General features: G+C 36.6%; 1 protein-coding gene across 1 annotated transcript; it reads left to right on the forward strand.

Moving 5' to 3' along the window:
• Window positions 1-29: 29 nt before the first annotated feature.
• On the forward strand, window positions 30-22,074 carry LOC144972920 (uncharacterized). Its single transcript, XM_078914730.1, has 6 exons — window positions 30-528; window positions 7,303-7,592; window positions 9,782-9,887; window positions 11,334-11,445; window positions 16,133-16,225; window positions 18,031-22,074. The coding sequence occupies exons 1-6, from the start codon at window positions 455-457 to the stop codon at window positions 20,164-20,166; spliced, it is 2,811 nt and encodes a 936-aa protein (XP_078770856.1). The 5' UTR covers window positions 30-454; the 3' UTR covers window positions 20,167-22,074.
• The last annotated feature ends 1,893 nt before the right edge of the window (window positions 22,075-23,967 follow it).

A 23,967-nucleotide genomic window follows, 5' to 3' on the forward strand; every position in this document is an offset into this window, starting at 1 on the left:
CTTTCCAAGAACTTAAAAAAAGAATCTCTTCCTTTAAAGAGTTTCACACTGTCACTCCACGATTCTGTGAATTTTGTGACCTATCAATAAAAAGCCCGTGAATCATGAAAGCAATGTTGACAATTTTCAACTCTTGTGCTCTGTCAAGACATACAGTACGGTAGGCCTAAAGCAAATGGCAAAAAACGCGACCATAAGACATAAGTTATAAGATTGCAACAATCCGTCTTGGAGGATTCAGGAGGTAATATGACCATGACCGGCCACTTCCGCCATCTTGTGTTACCCTTGGCCTTGATAACTTCACAATCCTAGCCATCCAAACTCAGTCCAACAAGCTGCCAGGAGTCCGGGAGCTAGACAATAACACTCTTGCATTGATACAGTGGTGCGTTTCCTGTTGACATATTATCTACAACAAGAGGAGAAACAGGGCATTCAAGCTAGAGAGGAAATGCCTGCCTGTTCAGCATTAGGGTGTACAAATCGCTCTGATAGAGACAACAAAAGAGGAGTAACTTTTCATAAGTAAGCTAGATCTATAGGCTGTCATTATTCCCAGACGCCTGTCTGGGGATAAAGAAAATTTGTTATCCCCAGACGCATGTAGCAAGTGGGCAGAAAGATTTTATGCAAAATGCCAAACTAGGCGTGAAAAATACCAAATATTCTGGAAAAAATACTAGTGGTTGTGTCCCAAAACAGTTAATATATCTAGTGATATTTAACACAAGATGAAAGTAAATAGTGATCAAATGTCAAATCCAGCTCTTTTAAAAGAATTATTTTAAAGCAAATGGATCAATGAAATTTCTTTTGTTACTTTGATCTGAAAACGGCAAACTGGCAATTCGACTTTTTATTTTCAACCAGGAAGAAAGTTGTTAATCATCAAATCTGTTCATAGTCCACCAACCATTTAAATTTTCACTACCTACCTACCTGTTAACTTTATTGATATTTCTCTTGTTTCTATAATTTGCTCATTCTGGTCACAATTTTGGGGATGACCGGGAACTATTTTTTATTTCGCGGACGAATTCCTAGGCCATGGCATTGTTCGCCCCAAAGCCCAAAACCCAAAACCGACACCTGTTATTTTCCTGTCTTCTTCGCACAAGACAATATAATTTAGTATCACACGTCCACAAAACTAGATCCAACAACATATTTTTACTCGAATCAGAGATGAAAATAGCTACCAAAACAAGGGAGCAAAAATGGTGGAAATATGTTTAGCTCATTTATGAGTTTAAGATATTCCGATATCGGTGTGGATAGACAGCTCAGTGGGTTAGGCCACCTTTCATTTTACTCCTTTTAGCTGCACAGATTCGAACCAGTCACGACCCCCCCTCCCCCCCCCCCCCCCCCCCCCCTCACACACACACACACACTTTTAAAAAAAATTTTTCTTTCTTTCTTCCCAATTGATGTTCATTGTTTTCACTTTTGTTCCGAGTTCCGAGCGAGAGTTTTTTTAATCAGTTGCATTTTTTATTTCTCCGATAATATTATTTCATTATTTAATTTGGTCTAGATCTATTATTGTTTTTTTAAATTATTTTTTTGGTCAAATGATAATATTAATAATAATAATAATAATAATAATAATAATAATAATTGTAATAATTGTTATTATTATTACTATTACCATCATAATCATTATTATATTATTATCAATAATAATATTATTTTTATTATTAATACTCTTATTAGATTATCATACTATTATTATTATTATTATTATTATTATTATTATTATTATTATTATTATTATTATTATTATTATTATTATATCTATCCTCTATCTGATCATTTGGTCGCTCTCTGAATATTTCTGTTTGTTTGCTTTTTAATTATTTATTCTTTTTAGACACTATTTGAGATCGGAGTGGGGACGAATATATTTGCTAGAAACTAGAAGAAAAAAAACCAAGAGAGAGAGAGAGAGTTTAATATTTTAAAAAAAGAGGTGGGGGGAGGATGGTGGGACATTTATCCCTTTCAACGTTCTGTAAAAAGAAGACGGAATTTAAAAAAAAAAAAAAAAAAGTGACGTTACCAGGATTCGAACCCACAACGTCGATTTTGGTCAAACTTCCAGAGCAGACAACTAAACCATTCGGCCATGACACCCACTTCGAAGTCGACGCATATTGTGTATATGTAGTAACAACTGATTTTAATGTTGGTTAATTTTATGTTTTTATAAATATTTTATTAACTTTCCTTATTTCTATGTGCATTTGGAAACATTCCATATTCTGGAATGTGGATAATTGTTTAAAAGAGCGGAGTTTCAAATATGCGTCTGGGGATAATGAAAATTCGTTATCCCCAGACAGGTGTCTGGGGATAACGAATTTTTATTATCCCCAGACAGGTGTCTGGGGATAATCACAGCGAGATCTATATTGTTTAGTTCATTTTTGAAAAAAATTCCCTCTCATCTTTCAGGAAGTAATTTTAAATTCTGGATAGTTGGAGTGCGTCTTCTTGCTATTTTATTAAAATTAAAGGCAATTTCAATAAGACAATTATTATTCCTTGGATTTTTGCTTATATAATCTGTGATTATTGCCAGACATGTCTGCCAATAAGAAAAATGATTATTGGCACACTGTCTGGCAATAACGATGGACGGTTATACACAGACACTTAAAAAAACAACTCCGCTCTTTTAAACATTTATCCCCATTCCAGAATATGGAAAATTTCGAAATGCACATGTAGAAATAAGTAGTAAAGTCAATAAAATATCAATAAAAACATAAAATTGACCAACAATAAATCAGTCGATGAATAGTAGATTACTATATATATGTGTCGATATTCATGTGGGTGTCATGGCCGAATGATTAAATAGCCTGACACACTATTTTCACCGTACGGTGATAATGGTGTGATAATAGTGAGGGAGACTATTTTCACCGTACGGTAATGGTCTTGGTGGACGATTTTCACCGTACGATGAAAATAGTCTGACATACTATTTTCACTGTACGATGATAATGGTGTTGAAGGCTATATTCACTGTACGGTGATAATAGTGTGGGGGACTATATTCACTACAATCGTGTGGAAGGCTATATCCACTGTACGGTGATAATATTGTGGGAGACTATTATTTTCACCGTATGGTAATATCTTGGTGGACGATTTTCACCGTACGATGAAATTAGCTGACACACTATTTTCCCTGTACGGTGATAATGGTATCTTAATAGCTAACAAACTTCGTGGCGTTTGTATGTGTTGAACCCATGACCTCAAGAATTCGGGGGGAGTGGCTCAAGATAGAATATAGAGATTGAAATCACCTTTTCTCGAGTTGTGAATAGCTCGTATACAGTAGAGCCACGCTCTATCCGGCCAGGCGGAGTTGTCTTACCAGCAAGTAATGTCGCAGGTACAAGACCCCATCGCCGCCATGAATTGGAAAGCTTAATCGGTAACTGTAACCAATTCTGAATCCGCCATTCCACTAACGGTGGCAGGAGACCGTCGAAAGTCTCGACTTTACACACTCTATAAAGAAATTGGATCCAGACAGGAATTACGTGAAGGCTGCACCAGAATGTGAGGCAGACACAATTGCCAAGAATATAAAGGACCGTAGCAAACAGGTAGCAAAATGAACATTCCTGTTCAATCCCCGAGAAGTGGGTGCAGCCATTAGCGATGTAAAAAATGGTAAAGCAGCAGGGATAGACAGCGTATGTCCCGATATGGTGACGCAGCTGGGTCCCAGGGCACTGGCCTGGCTGGCAGAGGCAATGTCTCACATCCTTGCAAAAGGAAACTCCCACAAGTGTAGATAGTTGCCATCCTGAAGCCCGGGAAACCGGTGAAGGAGGCCGAGAGTTACAGACCCATATCTCTACTGAGCTGTCTTTACAAACTGTTGGAGTGAGTTCTATTAAACCGATGTGGGCCGGTCCTAGACGCTGCCCTGCCACCCGAGCAGGCGGGCTTCAGGGAAGGGAGGTGCACCACGGAACAGGTCAATTGCCCTTACAGATCATATTGAAGCAGGGTTCGAGAGGAAACAGCAAACAGGTACTGTATTTGTCGACCTATCAGCGGCACATGGTATGGTCTGGTGCGAAGGGTTAATGCTCAAACTTGCAAAGATCATAAGGTGCAAAAAGACCTTGAAGTTGTTCTCTTCAATCTTAGGGGAAAGACAATTCCACGTCACGCTGGGAGACGCTACGAGTAAAGTAAGGAAATTGAAGAATGGGGTCCCTCAGGGTTCGGTACTAGCGCCAATGTTGTTTAACATTTACATTAGCGATATGCCGAACACTTCCTCCCTGAGGCTGGGATATGCGAACGACTCGGCACTCATTATTCAAAGTAAAATGTGGACCCGTCTCGAGAGCGTACTCAGCGAGGACCTCACCAGACTCCAATCCTACTTCGACAAATGGTACCTGAAGATGAACACTTCAAAAACCGTGGTCACTGCTTTCCACCTATGTAGTGCATGGCACGACCGCAAACTGAACTTCCTCGTCTGGGACCAGTCACTCCCATATGAGCCGCAACCAAAATACTTATGGGTGACGCTGGACCGCAGCCTTACCTGTCGCGTGCATCTCGAAGTAGTTGCCCAGAAGATAGAGAAACGCAACAGTCTTCTGGGGAAGCTGGCGGGATCGACTTGGGGCGCTAACCAAGCACTCCTAAGAACGTTCGCCCTGGCACTATGCTATTCCACTGCAGAGTATTGCGCTCCAGTGTGGGGTAGAAGCAGAAACGTTGAGAAGGTTGATGTAAAACTTTGCAAGTCAATGCTCATAGTGTCAGGAGCGCTGGCAACAATGCCTAGAGAATGGGGCCCGATAATGGCAGCAATCCAGCCCCCCGATGTCCGGAGGGAGACGATTACGGTAAACTGGCTAAATAAGACCAGAGAGAGAGGGAATGGGGATACCCCTCTGAAGCACATTATGGACGGCGCCCCCGTTTCGAGCCGAAATAAGCTGGCAACCCTTGTACGCAGCTTCCCTGACTACGGACAGAGATGTATATATACGAGATGGAAGTCAGCTTGGATGATTTCAATCCCTCGTAGGGGCGTGGACATACACTCCTCTAATCTTGGTGAGAAGTTGCCAGGCTTCGATACCAGTAAGAGGAGACACTGGGTGGCTGCGAATCGGCTTTGGCAAAAGCACTATATCCGTGGGGACTTTCCACCTGTCCTGCATGTACCCGATGTTGGCAAGAACCCGAAACCGCAGAGCATCTAGTTGAATGGTGTGTTATGACAATGTTACCGGATGGGTACGCGACGGTGCACGAAGGAAAGCGGACTGGACTTCGCTGATTGGGTCGATCGTCATAACATAGTAGTGTGAGAACCATTCCACTGGTATTATTATAGTTTTGGGAGGCCTTCTGAAAGCTCCTCATGCTAAGGCAGGGGACCTAAATATTCGCTCAACTAATCCTGATAAAACGTACAGCCTAGCACCTTTAACTACCCCTAATAGGAAAAACAAACGACCTCTAGCGATCCCTAATAGAAAAAAAATAACTACACTAAGACTGCTTTGCACTACCTTTCAATACACCACAAATCAAAATGGCAGTCGAGAATCAAAATAATGGTCAAATTAGGAAATTTTAAACTTTCACAAATCTGTCAAGGTTTGTTCTATATGATGAAAAATTGAATAAACGTCTGACAAAAGGTCCAAAGTGAAAATACAAATTGAAAGACATGCTAACACGAGGAGCTTTCGGGAGTCCTCCCTAGCTTTTGTTCTCGGCAAACTTTTTCTTTTTTTTAACCCATCTGCACGATGATGTCGGATTGAAAACGAATGGACCAGATGCTGAGGCTACTACGTCACAGTTTGTTTCCTGGCTTCTGATTGGCTAATATATACAGTGAAAATAGTCTGGCAGGCTTTTATCACCGTACGGTGAAAATAGCCTGTCACACTATTTTCACCGTACGGTGAAAATAGTCCTTTTTTTTGGTTTGTTTTAAAAATATTTTTCTCTCTTTTGATTCCTTTCTATCAAATTGTCATATTCGTCCTCACTCCCATCTCAAAAAGAATAGATAATTAAAAAACAAACAAACAAAAATATTTAGAGAGCGATCAAATGGTCAGATAGAACAAAAAATAATAAAAACAATTTTAAGAAATTGTATCAAAGGGATGTTACCTACTGTGAATATTTTTATTGACTCCGATTGTATTTATAATTTTTAGCAATGGCAATTTTCATAAAGGTTCAGCAATCAAAACACTTTTAAAAACAACCCCAAGATTTAGAGCAAAATAAATTTAGAAAAAAAAAAATAAAAAGAGAGAGAGAGAGAGAGAGAGAGAGAGAGAGAGAGAGAGAGAGAGAGAGAGAGAGAGAGAGAGATTTCCCTTGGAATAATAAATAATGTTAATATTATAATGATGATGATTATAATAATCATAATAATTATAGTAGTAATAAATATTTGAGAGAAAAAAAAAACAGAACAGAAAAAATAATTAGAGTAATATATGAATTAAAATTGAACGATTATTGGAGAAATAAAAAAATCAAGTAATTAAAAAATTCCTGCTCTGAACAAAAGTGAAAACAATGAACATCATTTGGGAAGAAAAAAAAAAGAGGAAGTGAGCAGATTTGAACCAGTGCGGCTAAAAGGAGCAAAATGATAGGTGGTCTAACCCACTGAGTTGTCTATCCACACCAATATCTGAGTATCTTAAAACTCATATATGAGCTAGATGATTTTCCACCATCTCTGCTTCTTTGTTTTAATAGATATTTTCATCTCTGATTCGAATATGTTGTTGGATCTAGTTTTGTGGAAGTGTGATAATAAATTGTATTATTTTGATTTTGTATGAGGAAGGAAAATAGTAGGTCAGCGTTTCAACACCCAGGCGTAGGGATTCGTCCATGAAATAAACAAATCCCCAGCCATCATCAATTTCCCCAAAATTGTGGTTAGAATGAACAAATTATAGAAACAATGGAATATCAATCAAGTTAACAGGTAGTTGGTAGTGAAATATTTAATGGTTGGTGGACAATTTGACACCCAAAAAGTTGCTTCTTTATTCTAGTTTGCTGTTTTTGTTGTTTCCTGTCATTTTCTTCTTTTCAAATAAACTAACTCGCAATTTATATTATTGTACTCCATATATAAAAAGAATATATGAACAATAAGTTAGCCTCTAGCTTTATTCATTTGTATATATGAACAAGCTTTTGAGTTATTTATCCTACCCCTAATATTATTTTTTGAACATTTTTTTTTTGTTCTTCAAGGTTTCCAAAGAAAGAAGATTTGAAACAAGAATGGATCAAGGCAGTTGGAAGAAAAAAATTTGTTCCATCAAATGGAAGTTGTTTGTGCTCAAAACATTTTGCAGAAGAGCATATGGATAGAACATCACTGTGTTGTGTTCGGTTGAGAGAAGGGGCTGTTCCATCAATATTTCCTTCATTTTCAGCTAATTGTCAGAAGTCTAAAAAAGGCAAAGCTGTGAAAAGGCCCAGAAGGTGCAAGATAGAGGCAAAGGCCAAAACAAATTCATTACCACAAGAAGAGACAACCCGTATGTATTGTTGTTATATCTCACTAATAGAACCAGTTTTATTCAATAAAAATGAGTCAATCTTGTAGAGATAGTATGGAGAACTGTTGTCAGGATAAGATTTTAGTTTTAGTCTTCGTGCAGCATCATAATCATAAGATGATGTCACATAGGCATTTCTGGCTTAGAAAACCAACCAGTACAGTATTCACAGGAATTAGCTATGATGTCCAAATGAGCAAACAGAGGGTATTTATCAAGAATTTTTCCTGTACAATCAGGTTGAAGTGCTGTACCATATACTTGTGATGGGCAGGTATCCAGGCAACGGTCAATCCCAAAACTTAAATCTGTACCCGGTCATACTGTTATGGGTAAGGGAACCTGTAATCTGGATTAATCACAAATTAAAGTATAAACAATATGATACCAACATGAACAAAGATTTCACTTTTGCTGAGCAACAATCCGATTCCTATACATGATTCTTCCCCTTTTAACGACTCATAGGTACAAAAGTTTCTTGGTCTTGGGTCAATTTTTACCAGAGTATTGAAACTGGCATGTAATCAAATCACTGCTATACACACTGGGTTATCTCAAGAAAACAATCTACGGATAGAGAGGAAAAAAAATAGAACTTATGAAAAAAGTTTCAAAAAGAATTGTATTATGATAATATAAGGCCTCTGATCTGTCATCTAGTCCCATTTTATTATCATTACAATGTCATTTTTAAGAGCTTGGAATCCATGAAGCTTCACAGTATTATAAACAAGACTTTACAAAAAAGTATATTTTCATTGCTTTGGGATTCTTGGTTTTTGACATGTTATAGAAACACAACGTTAACATAACAAAAAAAAAAAAATATGAGAGAGAGAGAGAGAGAGAGAGAGAGAGAGAGAGAGAGAGAGAAGAGAGAGAGAGAGAGAGAGAGAGAGAAGAGAGAGAGAGAGAGAGAGAGAGAGAGAGAGGAGAGAGAGAGAGAGAGAGAAGAAGGAGGGAGAGATAGAGAGAGAGAGAGAGAGAGAAGAGGAGAGAGAGGAGAGAGAGGAGAGGAGAGAGGAGGAGAGAGAGAGAGAGAGAGAGAGAGAAGAAGAGAGAGAGAGAGAGAGAGAGAGAGAGAAGGAGAGAGAGAGAGAAAGAAGAGAAGAGAGAGAGAGAGAGATAGAGAGAGAAGAGAGAGAGAGAGATGAGAGAGAGATAACAGAGAGAGAAATAGAGAGAGAGGGAGAGAAAGAGAGAGAGAGAGGGAGAGAGAGAGAGAGAGAGGAGAGAGAGAGAGAGAGAGAGAGAGAGAGAGAGAGAGAGAGAGAGAGAGAGAGAGAGCAATATTCTGATAGTCCAATCCGGATAATCGCAACACCTTGGGATCAGCGAAAATGTTGCGATTAACCGAAGTTGAGTTTCCTGTCCGCGATTGCAACATTTTATACATATATATGCTAAACTCAAACAAGTAGTTGTAAGCAAAGTTCTTAATCCACCACAGACATAGCAATTTGATTGAAACAAAAACCATATGGCATTCCTGTATTCATTTTGACAAGCGAAAAAAGCTTTGGTGCAAGTTAACATCTTATTCAGATTGGATTAACTTTCACTCTTTTGTTCTCAACATTTGTAAGAGTAAAGAGATTAGCCGTGATGAGACAATAAGCTCTTACCAAACTCGTTTGTCACAATGCACAGTCGTCAATCCCAAAACAAAGGATAACGCTCAGTCTCTCTTTACAACTGTCATTGTCTACCTGTTTTAAAATCTATGCCCAGTCCCCTCGCCTCGCTACAGATGACATCACAAACCCATACTACAAAGCCCCACCTTCATTTGTCTCAAATAGAATGGTGACACACTACTGTAGCATTAAATCCCGCTCACTTTCGATTTTTCAACCTGTCACGATTTCTTCCATGATGAAATTTAATCATGATATTTTGTTTGATTGATTGATTGAATTTACAACTTTTTTAGGATGAAAATTTGTTGCGATAAACCAAAGTTTATTGCAATTAACCAGTGACTTTTATATAGAATTAATTCCGATTCTTGGGAAATGTTGCGATTAACTGAAAGTTGCGATTAACCGAGTTGCAATTATCCGGAGTGGACTGTATAAACGACTGTTTTATTTCATTGTGAAGTGCTTTGAACGGTAAATCAGTGGAATTGTGCTATATAAATGTTATTTATATATTTATTTCAGCTTTGATGACTTTACACAGGCCTTTCAAGGAAAAGGAAATAATGAGACTGGTGGATGAGTATCAACATCTATATAAGACATTTCAACATATAAAAGATCTTGCCAGGTTAGAGTCAAAATGATATCTCCAATGTTAATGGCCAATGTCAAAAATTATTTGAATGTATTTCCTTCCCAGCGATATCGTGTTCTAGAATAAATGTATACAGTAGAGCACACTTATAATGAACATTATTGAAATTAATTGATGGAAATGGCAAATACATGTCCATGTCCCATTTCCCCTTAACTAATGATATATAAGCTATATTTTTGTTTGGGGTTGTTCTTAATAATCGTGCCCTTCTGTGAATAATGTTCATTTTTGAAATGCTTGTTACTAAAGATAGAAGAATTTTACATTTATGGACTCCTACAGTTTTCTGTACCTATTCTTTCAGCTTTAGAATTTATCTGGGTTCTTGGTTACCGGAGATTATATTATCAGTTCATATTATAATACACTAACAATCAGGGCATAGGAGTGGGGTCATTGGGGTATGTGTGTGTGTGTGTGGGGGGGGGGGGGGGGGGGGGGGGGGGGGGGGGGGGCCAAGCAGTGGCAGTGATACGCAGAATCATATCTCAGTGGGGATAATTTTGTATTTCTCAGTGTTGCTGTTTTCACGAGGTAGTTTTGATGTGTATGCGTATCATTTCAAGTGATGGCTTGTGAAGAAGTTTGGGACTGGTGGGAGTGAGAAGATTACATTTCTGAGTCAATGAGTGAGAGGGGGGAGGGGAGGGGAGAGGAGAGAGACGGGGTGAAGTGGATAGATGATTCATTAATATCAACCCCTTGTATGACAATGTAAAAAATGACACCTTGGAATCAACGAAATCTTGGATAAAACAAACATTTACCTCCAGTCCCGTTGCCTTCATTGCAACTCAGATGCACTGTATTCAAAATAATTTTTGGATATTGATCAATTTGATCAAAGGATGTAATGAAATGATTTTCTATGAATTTGTTGGATTTCATTTTCTCAGCCAAGGGGTTCAAAATCAAGATTTGGTCGAAGACCAGGACTCAGCTTGTCTACTATAATAATAATGTTTTCTATTTATCAATCTAAAATGATGAATACTCAATAGTACAGAATGTTGTCAATATGTTACTTTTCTTGTGAAATGTATAATGGTGGGAAATTGAACACACTCTCTAATAAATACCAGCTTACTGAAATGGGGTCCTCATTGAGAAGTTGATAGAGCACTAACTGACAAGCAAAAATTTTGTTATCAGTCTAGTGTTCAGTCAAGGTTTTTTTGTCTCCTTTCTTACCTAACAATTATTTGATGTTGGATCATTTGGACCTTTCTAAAATTTTTTTTTGATAGGTTAACATTCTGTACAATAGGAAGCAAGCACTTGTACTGTCCATTTAGTTATTGCTATTGAGATAAACCGGTTTCATGTGCTTTCTGGCTCTTAAAGACTACCTCTACGCTCTACCAAAATATTTATCAGTATTATTTTTCTTTGGATTATGTTTTTTTTTTACTAAAGGATAAAAATAGACTTGCTCCTTTTAAGTCTGAACGTTGGAAGTGATCCTGTGGTCAAAGAGGAAATGAGAAAAGTTCAAGAATTGGTTCACACGGTGGTGAATGGAAAAAAGGTAAATTTTACTACATTTGATACTACATTTATTTCTCTATCCTATAAGGACTATTTTATTTATAGGTGCAAGATTTCCAGCTTAACATGGATTTCCAACTTTTTGAAATGGATTTTACTTTATATCCGGCATCTAAATCATTTCAAATTGAGGCAATCGGTCACATTTCAAAATAAGTTTCAGGCTTTTGAATTTGTTGGGAATGGAGTCAGGCTTTTTTGTCCTAACCTTCTTGCACTCACACATACGACTCAGTCATTTCCGAGAAAGGGAAGGAGAGGGGGAGGAACTGCAGGTAAAATTTGACCATTAGATATATTCATGGTGTAATCAATTTTTCGGCATTTGAATCAATAGGAATGGTCATTGATTTCAAATGTAACGCAGTCAAGCTTCATTCAATATATAGACCACCGCCCAGTGCAAAAAATAGATTAAAATTAAAAACATCACAATTTATTCATGAATTTGAGGACTTTCTTCTTGGCCTTGACGTGAAGTCAAAGAAAAGTATTAATGTTGGAGATTACAATTTGCTCTTTGATTGAGACACATTGGATATACGAAATATAAATAAACTACTTTCGTCACATCAGATGACACAGCATGTCAATGAAAAGACACATTGGAGTGGGCACATTATTGACTGGCTATTTACCAGCGTAGACATGGAATTAATAACACCTATCAATGTAGATGATCTTTGTATTTCAGACCATCATTTAATATCTTTAGGCATCAGAGGGGGGGGGGGGGGGGGGGGGGGGCACTGACTGCCACAAAGACAGAAAAAGTAGTTGTTTCGAGAGATTTGGAGAAACTTGACATAGGATTATTTGAAGCTGACCTCTCTCACTAACTACGCACTGTGAGAAAGAAGTAACTGTTAACAATTTTGAAAAAGCAGTTATTAGTGTTATGGATAAGCATGCACCTCTCACGACAAGATCTGTGAATGTCAGAAAAGAATCTCAATGGTACAATTTGGAGGTAAAACAAATGAAGAAAGAGAAAAGAAAGGCGGAGAAAAAATGAAAAAAATCTGGCTTGACGGTTGATACAGAAATATATATATCATTCAAACAAAGACTCAAAGAGGTGACTATTAAGACAAAACGTATCTTCTATCTCGATAAGGTTGATAACATAAAAAATCCAAAGGAGTTTTATAATATCTCAAGCCTGTCACACCACACTGACGACGAGCAACTCGCGGACTGCTTTGTAGAGTACTTCATGAATAAAATCACAACAATACAGAGCGAACTTGACACATGAAACAGAAGCAGAATATACCTCTTTTTATGGTGAACCCTTAACATCTTTCAATGAAATTTCAATAATTGACACAAAGAAAATGATTCTCTCTAGTCGAGCAAATCGTGTAGACTCGACTATTTAACAACATCGCTTTTGAGTGTATTGATGAACTTTCACTCTACATCACTAAATGGATCAATCAATCATTAAGGATGGGAGTTGTTCCAGAAAGGATGAAGGGATGTTTGGCACACTATAAATCTGTACCATTATTATTATTATTATCTACATTTTGTGCACAGACCCATTTGCACTGACAATTATTTAATGAAATATTTTCTTCTCTTACTGCTATTGTAAAGGGCACATGACCCATTTAAAAAAGATTCCATGTATTTGACGTTTATAAGTTATTAAAAGCAATGTCCCAAATAAAATGTTGGTAATTGAGTGCTTGGTGCTCTTGTATTACATGGTACACATTGTCAACTGGCGTGTGCAGCTATGTGGTCTAGTGGTATGACAAGCCTCCAGATCAGAAGGTCCTCGGTTCGAGTCTGGAGCGGCATGTATTTGATACCTTGGACAAGACTCTATACTCACATTCTCTCACCATACTTAGGTGTAAAATTAGTACCAAGCCGTTAACAGCATTGTCTCTGTCCGAAAAAAAAATGTAATGTCACCTACCAGGCGTCATGTATTTTCCTAAAAGTTAATGTTAAGCGTTTCTGTTGGCTGGGGACCCCATGTAAATTGCTTTGAGCACATTTAGTAGATATTGTGCTATATAAAAAAGCTCGAGCTCAAGTTTTGTTTGTGATCAGGTTAGATTTTTTACTTTGTTGTCATCAGAATAAGGAATCTTTTCTGTGTTTTGTTGCACAAATATATATGTCAATGAAAGTACAATAAAACCTAAGATGCCATTTCAACAGGGCAACATATACCAGCACACACCTTTTGTAATATCTGTAGCTTTTAAAAAAACTTGTTTGAATTTTTGAATGTCCTGTTAAATGTTCTTAAAACATTCTTTGTTTTACAGTCACATGATCTTCGCCTCATTTGGTGAATATATTATTATACAACAATATCCTATTTACTCCGCTTGTCTAATTTCAAAGACACTAAAGTTCATGGTGACTAGATGTCACTGTAGAATTTCATCATAGTTGTTTAAAGAACAAAAAAAAATCTTTGAAGTTGCTATTCTTTTCAAAGGCTTATAAGATAACAAAAGTAGTTATTAGGTAGATTAATTCACCTATGAGCTAGCTAAAAAAAGTATCTCTCTCTCTCTCTCTCTCTCTCTCTCTCTCTCTCTCTCTCTCTCTCTCTCTCTCTCTCTCTCTCTCTCTCTCTCTCTCTCTCTCTCTCTCTCTCTCTATATATATATATATATATATATATATATATCAGGCCTGTAAATCTTCCGTCTATTGTCGGATTTCCGACAGTATGATTTTAAGCTATAAGTGCTAAAAAAATAAAAAATAAAAGATAATAGTAAAAATAAAATTCGTAACGCCAAAGAACAGAACCAATAAAAAAGAAAATAAAAGACTTTTATTTCGTTCCTCTAAAAAATTAGATTTTATTCCGTTTCAAATGCTGACTTCAAAAAACAAAACAAAAAAACTTTTTATTTGTCGCATCAAAGACAAAACATGCCGTCTATCAGTTAGTGATAATATTATCATGCCACCTACACGCTCCGCTAGACATTTATGTATTCACTGCTTGGCTACTGTGCCACAGCCAGTGAGAGAGAGGTCGCGAAGTTCGCGTGAGTCGTCTTCACACACACACACATAGTCAGTAAATAATGCACACACAGAAGTGTGTCGAACTGGACCGGAAGGTTTCTCTATTTTGCTACAGACACACATGCATATCTCCGGTTCTTATTTCTCAGTCTCTATATTTCTTTGGTTCCGTCCCGATGTGAACCGGAAATAAAATAATGCGAAATAATTATTTTTCTTCGAAATATATATTCTTCTTCGAAAACTCTCACACCACCGCACCACCTCTTCTTTTCTTCGTCATCGTCTTCTTCTTCTTCTTCTTCTTCTTCTTCTTCTTCTTTCTTTTCTTCTTCTTCTTCTTCTTCTTCTTCTTCTTCTTCTTCTTCTTCTTCTTCTTCTTCTTCTTCTTCTTCTTCTTCTTCTTCTTCTTCTTCTTCTTCTTCTTCTATAAGAATTAATCCAAATAAACGAAAGAATCAGCGTAAACATTTAACACAAACAGGAGCGAAGATGCGCAGCTTCCCGTGTCGAGCACTAAACGTCTAGATACACATCCTTCAAAAGGGTAGGAATTGTTCTCTTACTTTCATTTTACAACTAACTCAGACCTGGGACCTCAAATAATTGGGATTTTTTTTTTGATACCATAAAATAAGGACCTCATTATAAATAAGTAGGGGAAAGTGACATGATTTGACTAGTCAATTGACGTGTCATATCTGTTGTGTCCATATTTTTGTCCTGTAGTGTCTATTTTCGCGTGTTCAAAAAGTTCAGACAATTTTTTCACCAACCATTTACAGGCCTGATCCATCTATCTATCTCTTTCTCTATCTATCTATCTATCTATCTATCTATCTATCTATCTATCTATCTATCTATCTATCTATCTATCTATCTATCTATCTATCTCTCTCTCTCCTCTTCTCCTCCAATTTGAAATGTTATTCAACTAGACAGAATTAACAAAAAAGGATGGTCTTAGATCTTTAACGACTTTTTCATTCAAAATGCCTCCAACGGATTCAGTCCAACTCATTACTTTTTCTTACTTCGCACTTGTTCAGAAATGAATTGTCCCTATCCATTCTCATTTCTCAGTTATGTTTTGGTGTGTTCCCTTTTTTACACATGACTATTTGGATCTGAATCCCAACAATTCTTTAAAAAATGTTTTAGGCTGAATATGAATGCAACCTAATTGAGGGATAGACTTTTAATCTTCACTTTTCTTAAATAAACCAACTACATATAATTCACTGAACATTATTGTCCATGTGCATATTAAAATAAATGAAAATGAAGTAGAATTGTGGTGCTTTCCCGATATTGAAAATATGTAGTGTATTTTCAAAAACACGAATGTTGCCCAATAGCATTAGAATCGTAGTTAAGATCTACCAATTTGGGATATAATTCGGGACAAAAAATATAAAGGTGACTGTTGACTTTAGAATTAGGACAATGTTGTCATGACTGCTTAGGACAATTTTGTTAGGACTGCTAAGTTTATATTTTATTTAACTTAATTTTGCAATAATATATTTTTATTTCTAAGGGACGATTTAATCCTTGGAATTAAACAAGCTTAATGTTTAACTTTCGAACAGAAACAGAAAATATACTATTTGAGTTTTGTTAGTAAAGTTCAATTTCAACTCTTCCATTTTATTCAGCTATACAATCTGAGCATTGTTAATGTGGAAAATATTGATGCCAAAGCTGGGACCAAGCGAGGAGATGAGGCAAAAAAGGTGGATGATGATGATGTGAGTAAGGTATAGGGACGTTCTGGTATCTACATTTTAAGGCTTTGTGGTTATGGGTTGGTTTGACACTTGTCTTCGACTGGTAGGTTTCTGATTCCAGTACTGCTGTGAGTGGCACAAAGTGTAGTCCTTCTTGGCTGGAAAAAGATCTTTACTCACATTATCTTACTGCATTGCAGAATGAGTTCCTGGCTGATAACAGCATTTTCTCAGTCGAAAATATTGTAAAAATGCCTTACAGGCATCATGCCGTGTCCTCTGTGTTAAATGTTGCAGTTGGCTGAGGTGGTCAGTGAGCCATATACTTTATGTGCCAAATGCTTCATCTTTAAATTGCTTCTTTCAGTAACACATTAATAATTATTAATACAGTCCAAGCCAGATTAATTGGACGGCTCGATTCCTGACAATTGTCCCGTTTAAGTGGCATTCCAATTAAGCAGTGGCCATAAAATTGAGCAATTTTTCAGATTTACCATTGTCCACTCTGCATTTACCCAGACATGTGACTGGCAATACAACTTCTAACTGTACAAAATAATTGAATATGTCACTCATAATGGTTGCATAAATAAGCAATGGATTAAGAATGCATTATCTACCCATTCCTCTCATTGAACAAACAAACCATTTGGTGGCGACAGCCTCGAACATCAAAGCCATCACTCATTACCCGTCCCACTGTGACCATGACAATGGCAGTCGATGACACTGACATGGGATACAGGTAAATTTTAATGTAATGACTGTGATGAACTGTTCAACCTCAGAATAGACACTAACAGGAGATACAAGTAAATTATATTGTTAACACCTTTGTTAACACCTGATTGACAACGAAAAAGCTCTTTTATGAGGTTGGTCATTTCATCCCCATTAAGTGGCGGGCTGTCCCAATTAAGTAGCTGGTAATTGGACAGGGTATGACTTTTTATATAGAAAAAATTCTGTTCCCAAGGAGTTGTCCCAATAAAGCAGATGTCCCAATTAAGCGGTGTCCCTGATACCATCCTGGACTGTATTTGCAAAAAGACAAACATTTGAAAATATTTTTATTGTAACGATGAAACTAGATTTTCTCTGACAGTTGATCCCACCTCTTTTAAATTAAAAAAAAATTTGTATTTGGTTTTTGTAAATTTAAAGAGTAGTTTTCTGTATTAGTTTTGATCTCTCTCTCTCTCTCTCTCTCTCTCTCTCTCTCTCTCTCTCTCTCTCTCTCTCTCTCTCTCTCTCTCTCTCTCTCTCTCTCTCTCTCTCTCTCTCTCTCTCTCTCTCTCTCTCTCTGTCTCTCTCTCTCTCTCTCTCTCTCTCTCTCTCTCTCTCTCTCTCTCTCTCTCTCTCTCTCTCATATATTATGAAAAAAAGAAAATCCTCACTCGTTACATTTTGATTTGGCCATGTCATAATTCCAGGAATTTTAAAGAAATTGATAGCCAAGATACTGATTTTGAAAATAAGAAAAATCAATCCCTAACGAGATCAGTCTTCCACATCTGAGATATCCTGAGATTTGAGGTTTGGTTCTCAGGGGAGGAAGACTGATTTTGTGTTTTGGAGGGAACTTTTTTTCTTCCATATATTCTTGATTCTGCTTTGTCTGGTACTGTACGGTTCACAACTTTCCAAATTTTCATCTTGCACCAATGCCTGTTTAGATTTTTTTTTTCATTTGTATATGGATACTGCTTTTAGATTGTATGAATATGTCTATTGCATTTCCTTTATTATATTCATTTATATAAACAAACATTTGTTACAATAAATCTGATATTTTATATGTGTTGTATTTGATTTCACCACAGAATGATAGCAGTGAATGCAATACAAGTCAAAACTTGTGTGAAAAAGAGGTCAGAGAAGCAACTACTGTGGAAGCTTTTTATCAACATGTGGCACAACTGTCAAGTACTTTCACTGAACAAGACATTGTTAGCGTATTTGGCAGGCTACTCAAACAGAATCTCAGTAAACTGTTTGCAGGACAGACTTCAAATTTTCAAACAAGAAAGCTAACATTTTGCTACAACAATGTATCAGATTTTCCATCTTCTACTCGACTTTCAGAAAATATGTTACCTACAAATTTACGAGAGGCAAAACGCTTGGAAAGTGTGGAAAGTGACAATAAACTTTCACTGCAGATTCAAGGGGAGATTCATAGTGATATTAAAGCAGCTCAAGTGACTTGGAGTAATAGAGCTAATAATCCAATCAAGCAAGACGAATCAGCCAGTGGTGGGGGTGAAAATTCAGTTTATTTCCAATCTGATGCAAAAGGTAAACGAGAACCAGAGTTACAGATTGAAAGTATCAATAATGATGATGTATTATATACTTGTAATTTCTGCACCAAAAAGTATAAACATAAGAGTTCTCTGGGTGAACATATGAAATGTCATCAACATAAAGTCCATATTTGCATAGTTTGCTCCAAAGAGTTTAAAACACTGAAAAATTTTCGCTGTCATCAACGTCGCCATAGATACAAAGAGTCATCAAAAAACTTGCACCAGACACTGAAGATGGCTGATGATTATGAGCAATCACACAGGGATGGAATAGAGATAAAGGGAGATTTTAAGACGGGTCAGAAGATTTTGCATGATGAAATTGATGAGTCTGTTGATTTGGAAGATCCAGTTAATGTTAAGGATGATGATGGAGATGATAAAAGTGGATTTTCACACGGTGATGGTCATGCTGCTGTTGGCATTTCATGTAATTTGAAAGAAAAGAATAAGAAAAGACCAGAGATACAACCTAATTTAACAGAAAAGGATAATCAACCTAATATTTGTAAGTTCTGTGGTAAAACATACAAACATAAAAGTTCTTTGGTTGAACATTTGAAATATCATGATAATAAAGTTTATACATGTACTATTTGCTCCAAAGAATTCAAAACAAAGAAAGTTCTTACTGATCATCAACGCTATCATAAAAAACAGGGTCTTAGCAAACATTTTAATCTCAAAATCAAACGCGAAAGTGGCAAATTTGAATCTACATTATGTTCAATTTGTGGATTTGAATCTAAAAACAGAAACTCATTATTACGCCATTTAAGAGACCATGAAGAATTCAATAAGAATGGTCCTCAAAAATGCTCACTATGTGAGAAAGAATTTAAGGTAAAAATGTCTCTTATGCGTCACATGGCTAGGCACACTGCTGCTGAAGGATCATTTATGTGTGATATTTGTGGCAAGACATTTAGAATGCAAAATTCAATGAAGTGTCACAGAAGAAGACACATTGAAAGCCCTGAGGCATGTCCTATTTGTGGGAAGAAAATCAGCAAACACAATTTGAAGCGACATATTAAGGGTCACAGCGGAGACAAACCCTATGAATGTTCTATATGTCATAAAGGATTCTCTCGGCGTAGTGGTCGCAATATTCATCAAAGAAGACATACTCGAATTTACCCCCATCGCTGCTCATATTGCAGCAAAGGGTTCATTTCCCCCAGTAAGTTACTCATCCATGAAAGGATTCATTCAGGAGAAAGGCCATTTTCTTGTACTGTCTGTCGCAAATTCTTTATATCCGAGGCTTTAGCTCAAGCTCATATAGCAAGGCATGGCCCTGATGCTGTTGTTAAAATAGGCAATACCTCTGCTTCATATAGATGTGACATTTGTGGGAAACAATTTAATAGCAAGTTTAGTCAAATGAGACATCATCATAATCATTCTGCTGTGAAACCTTACAAATGTATGGTATGTGGGACTGGTTTTTCAACAAAATTTGGTCTCAAATCACATTCTTGGACTCACTCTAAGGAGAAAAGATTTCAGTGTGGAAAGTGTGAAAAGGGGTTCAATGACAAACGACATTATGTTTCTCATGTTAAGAAATCACATCCCGAAGATGTGATTCCGGTTGGAAAGGGAGCAGAAAAGAAGATATCTCATTCCATGTTAGAAAACCATTAAGAAATAAGCAAGCATTTTGTGTTTCATTTGAGACATTTCTGTTTTGAGTGTCTTTCTTCTATTTTTTTTTTCACAGTAATTAAAATGTGCAATTACTGTACCAAGTGACTACGGCACTTTAAACATTAAAAGCCCACTTGACTCGGCTGTGAATGAGCACCTGACTATTAGCAGATAATATGACAGAAACTGTAAGAATGCTATTATAGAAATGGTGCTTAACAAGCGACTTGTTTTGTATGAAGTAGAATCAAGTTCTTTACTGCATGCTAGTGAAGTAAATGAAGCATTGTGAATCCCATTGAGCATAGTGGATCAATAGAAATACGCATCCAAAATAAAATATATATAATTTGATTTATTTATTTATGTCCATTCCGAATTGTGATATAATATTGTTTTAATTAAACTACCAACATCTTTCTTTATATTGCTCAATTCCCAAAAACTCTGGGACCTGTTTATCATAAGTCAAACAACTTTTTACTTCTGCGTGGGGTCTTTTATCCTCCCATACTGGGTGGGTTCCTGACCTCCTATAGTGGGCAGGGGGGGTACATACTGTGTCTTCTATCCCCTTATATATGTTTTCCAACATGCTTTCTGTCTGTCTTGGAATGAGATTATGTGCTTGATTTTGTCCTGGCCCTGGCTGGGAGGGAAATAGTCAAGGGCACAGTTATTGTTTTGGGAGATGATATTTTTTTCCTTGTAAATCATCTCTCTGTTTTGTATTATTATATTTGTTATTTTGAATGTATAATGTAAGCATTTGAGTGTATTCCTCTCAGTTGGATTTTGTGCTTGTGTCCGGATGAGACTTATAGGTGATTTCAAACTAAGTACATTGGTGGTATGCTCTTGGAATCTACATCTGATCCCTATTTGTTCTCAGTTCCCCTTTGTCTTACTTTTTCTTGGGTGCTTTAATTGTAATTCTAGAACTTTTTGCTATCCCATTTTCTTCCTTTTTACTGGCGCTGATATAACCTAAATGTGTTGCAAGCGCCGTAAAACCCTTAAAAACAAAAACAAAACATCAAACTAAGTACATTGGTGGTATGCTCTTGGAATCTACATCTGATCCCTATTTGTTCCCAGTTCCACTCTGTCTTACTTTTTCTTGGCTGCTTTAATTGTAATTTTAGAACTTTTTACTATCCCATTTTCTTCCCTTTTTACTGGCGCTTATATAACCTAAAGGTGTTGAGATGCCGTAAAACCCTTAAAAACAAAAACAAACTATCCCTTTTTCTTCCTTTTTTTCTGGAGCTGATATAACCTAAATGTGTTGCAAGCGCCATACAACCCTTAAAAACAACAAAAAACATTATCCTCCCATAGCCAACAGGATGGTCATTTTCTGTGTCTTCTATCACCCTACATCTGTTTCTCAACTTGCTTTCTTCCTTTGTCTTGGAATGAGATTACACACTTGTTTTGTCCTGGCCCTGGCTTGGAGGGAGACGGTCAAATGTATTGTTTTAGTAGATTATATTGTTTTTCCATGTAAATCAACTCTGTTATGTAAGAATATTTTTTGTATTGAATATATAATGATTTGTAAGTATTTGAATGTATTCCTCTTGGTGGGATCCTGTGCTTGCGTCGGATGAAAGTTAGGTGATCTCAAACTAAGCACATCGATAGTTTTAACCTGGAATCTACATCTCTTCCCTTCTTGACCCATTCCCCTTTTTTCTTACTTATCTCTTGTATTTTTAATTGTAAATTAAGAATTTTTACCACCCTCACTTTTTACTGGCGCTGAAATGACCTAAATATGTCTCAAGCGCTGTAAACTCTTTAAAAAAAACCCAACAACTTTTTCACTTCTTTGTCATATACACAAAATATAAATGCATAAAATTGCATCAATAGAATTAAAAACACCTATATCAACGGCAAGGTTGTTATGTTATTGTTATGTATTGGTATTATTTTATAGACCCAATGAATATTCATATGGCCTTGCCCGAGAGAAAGCGTCCCTGCACATGCGCAATCACTTAAAAAGTGAACCTTGCAAAGCAATCATCGTGTTTTTAATTCTCTTGGATTTAAAATTAATTACCTACTTATATTGATGCAATAGTTATTGAAAATATATTATTTTGTGCTTAAATTATCATGTGATGATTCGTGGATTATGGTTTTGTTCTTCAATTATTAAGATATTAAGTGGATTGTTATCGATTTCATTTTATCGTGCGTGATTTCGCGCTTGCACTTATTAATTAAGACAATGGCGTCGGACGTCCCACTGACCCAATTCCTTAACAGGACGGCGTGTAACAATAACAATGAAACCAAAAATAACAGTGATGACGGTGAAAATAGGAGTGATGTGTCGAGTAAGACTGAAGGTAGGAAGAAGGGCGAGCCTTCCAAAGTAAAGAGAAGTAAAAAATCAGATAATGGTGGCGACGGCGAACTTTCAGAAATTAAACAACAACTGAATAAACTCATGGCGATCATTCTGGTTGTCACGGAGTTAAAAAATGCGTACGATAAGGAGGTGACAGAATGTGACACGCTGAATGACTACGAAACAATTAACAATGTTAATGATGGACAAGAAGACGAAGTGTCAGAAGCACAAACGTCTTCATCGATCTCCTATTTTAAAGACGTATCAGGTACAAAGGAAATTGAAGGGCCTCTAATTAACGAGGACCTAGCAAAGGGAATTAATAATATCCTGTGCAACGGAATGCAAATATCGGATAGGGACCAACTATTTCAAAAATATATAAAACCTAAAAATTGTGGCAGAATGGAGACTCTTAGTTGTAATCCAGAAATTTTTAAGATGGTCCAAAAAGAAACTAGACAAACTGACTCGAGTATTCAAAAAATACAAACAACACTCATGAAAAGCTTATGCGCCATGACGATGTGTTTCGAAAAACTGACCAAAATAAATATAGATTCAGTTTGTCAACAGGATATAGACTCCATCACTAATTCCTGTGCAGATTCCGTGGCGTTGTTAGCAGACTGGTCACACAGCCTGGATTTACATAGACGACAGAATTTTAAATCTGAAGTAAAATTGGAATTCTCGTCATTGTGTTCTGAGCAGTATCCGTGCGAGGACTCTCTTTTTGGAAAACAATTGACAGAGAAAGTCAAAGATGTCTCGGAAACCCTGAAGGTTTCTCAAAGAGTCAATCGTGTCAAACCATACCAAAGACATCAAAACAAGCCGTTCTTTTTAAAGAAAAGGTTATCTTTTTTAGACGGGAAAAACCCTGTGTACAACAACAGGGGAAAACATTACAAAAACAATAACAACAACAAATACCAGAACTTCAGCAACAAAACTCGGCAACAGGGTCGTCGCAACAAACCATATTAAATGTAAGTGAAGGAAACGATTTAGCTTTAGGTGGTCGAACAAGGCATTTTATTCATAATTGGGAAAAAATCACAGAAGACAAAATAATTTTACAATGTGTCAAAGGCTGTAAAATCCAATTCATTTCTCCACCAATTCAAAATAAAATTCCCCATCAATTGAAATTTAATGCACAGGAAACCATAGCATTAAGGGTATAATTGGAGAATTATTGAAACAAGAAGTAATTGAGGAAAGCACTGTTGAAGAGGGAGATTACATGAATAATATTTTCTTAAGAGAGAAAAGATCGAATAACAACAAATACAGACCCATTCTTAATCTCAAATGCTTGAATAAAAATTTTGTTAAATTTACTCACTTCAAGATGGAGGGACTAACTACGTGCCTTAATCTCATGCAACAAAATTGCTACATGGCATGTATTGATATATCCAATG

The sequence above is a fragment of the Berghia stephanieae genome, chromosome 5 (genome assembly GCF_034508935.2).
Source record: "Berghia stephanieae isolate SIO BIC M18660-M18661 chromosome 5, UCSD_Bste_1.3, whole genome shotgun sequence".
Lineage (NCBI taxonomy): Eukaryota > Metazoa > Mollusca > Gastropoda > Nudibranchia > Aeolidiidae > Berghia > Berghia stephanieae.

Coding starts and splice junctions, on each gene's coding strand:
- LOC144972920 (XM_078914730.1), top strand. CDS start 455: ATGCCTGCCTGTTCAGCATTAGGGTGTACAAATCGCTCTGATAGAGAC. Junction 7,593..9,781: donor ACCACAAGAAGAGACAACCC/GTATGTATTGTT, acceptor TATTTATTTCAG/CTTTGATGACTTTACACAGG. Junction 11,446..16,132: donor CGGTGGTGAATGGAAAAAAG/GTAAATTTTACT, acceptor CATTTTATTCAG/CTATACAATCTGAGCATTGT.